Below are 2,186 nucleotides of genomic sequence, written 5' to 3' on the forward strand. Positions count from 1 at the left end.
CCCCTGTGGCCGGGAGGCTGAATTACACACGGGGCTGTGTGAGCGTCTCTGCACCCCCTGTTGGCCGGGAGGCTGAATTACACCAGGGGTAGTGTGAGTGTCCCTGCGCCCCCTGTGGCTGGGAGAGTGAACCTCATGCTGGGTCAGAGGGACAGACTTGGTGTCCCCCACCCTGTGGCTGGAGTTAACTTCAGTTCGATAGTCGTCCTGGTGAAGTGCTTTGGAGATTTTATCTTCCTGCCTTAAAGTCACTATGCAAGGATTAGAAATGGTTGAGTCGGCTGCATCAGGCCCCTCTCAGGAGTGCAGTGTTAACGGAGGGAAGCGGGTGGGTGAGCTATCGTCTCTTGCTCTTGAGGAGGTCTCTATGCTGTAAACCAGATTGTAATTTTGCGGTTTTTGCTGGTCTCTCCCCTCAAGGCCACAGAAGTGAAAATCAACACGGTGGACTTCAACCAGGAGTTTATCTCCCGAATGATTCCAAAGATGGAGTGGGCCGCGCTGGTCGATGCTGCAGAGAGTGTAAAGTATTTCTCATTTGAGCTCCATAGTCAGCCTTCGGGTGGCCGATCTCTGACAGGCAATTTACCCGGCACAGCGTTCCGTGCGCTCACCCTCTGTGCATGCTGCCTGTAACTGTGCTGTGACAGGCAATTGTTTACATACAGGATTTCCACTCTCATTCTCAGTCCCACGAGCGGGAAGCCTTTTTCCGTCTCCCAAAACCCCTTGGTCGACTCTCTTCTCGGCCAAGGAGAATCATAGAGTTGCATAGCACAGAAACAAACCCTTTGGTCCAACTCATCCATGCCGACCAGATATCCTGTATTAATCTAGTCTCATTTGCCAGAGTTTGGCCAATATCCCTCTTAAACCCTTCCTATTCATGTACCCATCCAGATGCCTTTTAAATGCTGTAATTGTACCAGCCTCCACCACTTCCTCTGGCAGCTCATTCCATACACGCACCACTCTCTGCGTGAAGAAGTTGCCCCTTGGGCCCCTTTTAAACCTTTCCTCTCTCACCTTAAACCTATGCCCCTCTAGTTTTGAACTCCCCTACACTGCGGGAAAAAGACCTTGGTTATTCGCCCTATCAATGCCCCTCCTGATTTTATAAACCTCTATAGGGTCACCCCTCAGCCTCCGACGCTCCAGGGAAAATAGCCCCAGCGTATTCAGCCTCTCCCTATAGCTCAAACCCTCCAACCCCGGAAACCTTCTTGTAAATCTTTTTAGGACCCTTTCAAGTTTCACAGTATCCTTCCTACAGCAGGGAGACCATAAATGAACCCATCGGGGGAGGGGGTGGGGGAGGGTGGTGCAGCTCAGCGCCCCATGTGGCACTCCTGGAGGCACAAGAGTGAACGCTGTATTCCAAAGGTGGCCTTACCAGGGTCCTGTACAGCAGCAACATGACCTACCAACTCCTATACTCAATATTCCTGACTTCTCCAGTTGACCCATGCCACTGGAATTCTTCATCCTGGAGCCACTCATTGATCGTTGCTGCACCCTTCTTTAAGGCCTCTGCATCTTTCATGAATTGCGGCACCCAGAACGAGGTCTTAAGTTGTTGTTTCTATAAAATAAAGACCAATTGTGTTCAAAGTCTGATTAGTCAGTTTTACAGGGAAATGTGAAATTCTGGGGCTGCACTCAGCTGAAGCAGATTCAGAGAAATCATTGGATGCCACTTCGGAATCTATATGACTCGGAATCTATATGACTCGGAATCTATATGACTCGGAATCTATAACAACTCGCTGCCTCAAATAAAACATCCTCCTCACTTTCGGGTTCTTTTCCCAATTCTCGTGAATCCGTGTCCTTCCGGTTAAAATCCAAACCAGGCCACTCCAGCATGTGATCAGGAACTTCTGATGAGAGGGGAAATCTGCAACTCCTTTTTTTAAACTCCTGTACCCCTTGAAACAAAGGTTTTTTTTAAAAAAAATAAATAACAGGAGCAGGAGTAGGCTATTCAGTCCTTTTAATCCTGCTCTGCCATTGGTCGGTTCAGTGGTTAGCGCTGCTGCCTCACAGCACCAGGGTTCGATTCCAGTGTCGAGTGACTGTCTGCGTGGAGTTTGCACATTCTCCCTGTGTCTGCGTGGGGTTTCCTCCCACAATCCAAACATGTGCAGGTTAGGGTGGATTGGCCATGCTAAATTGCCCCATAGTGC

The 2,186-nt window shown here is 49.5% G+C and overlaps 1 protein-coding gene across 1 annotated transcript in view; it reads left to right on the forward strand.

Annotated features, from left to right (window-relative positions):
* trmt112 (tRNA methyltransferase activator subunit 11-2) overlaps window positions 1–2,186 on the forward strand; it is a 5,447-nt gene that overhangs the window by 774 nt on the left and 2,487 nt on the right. Inside the window, exon 2 of the mRNA XM_020536272.2 lies at window positions 421–522. Within this exon, the coding sequence (XP_020391861.2) occupies window positions 421–522 (102 nt within the window). The remainder of the gene's footprint in view (window positions 1–420; window positions 523–2,186) is intronic.

Source organism: Rhincodon typus, chromosome 43 (assembly GCF_021869965.1).
Source record: "Rhincodon typus isolate 14 chromosome 43, sRhiTyp1.1, whole genome shotgun sequence".
NCBI classification, from domain to species: Eukaryota; Metazoa; Chordata; class Chondrichthyes; order Orectolobiformes; family Rhincodontidae; genus Rhincodon; species Rhincodon typus.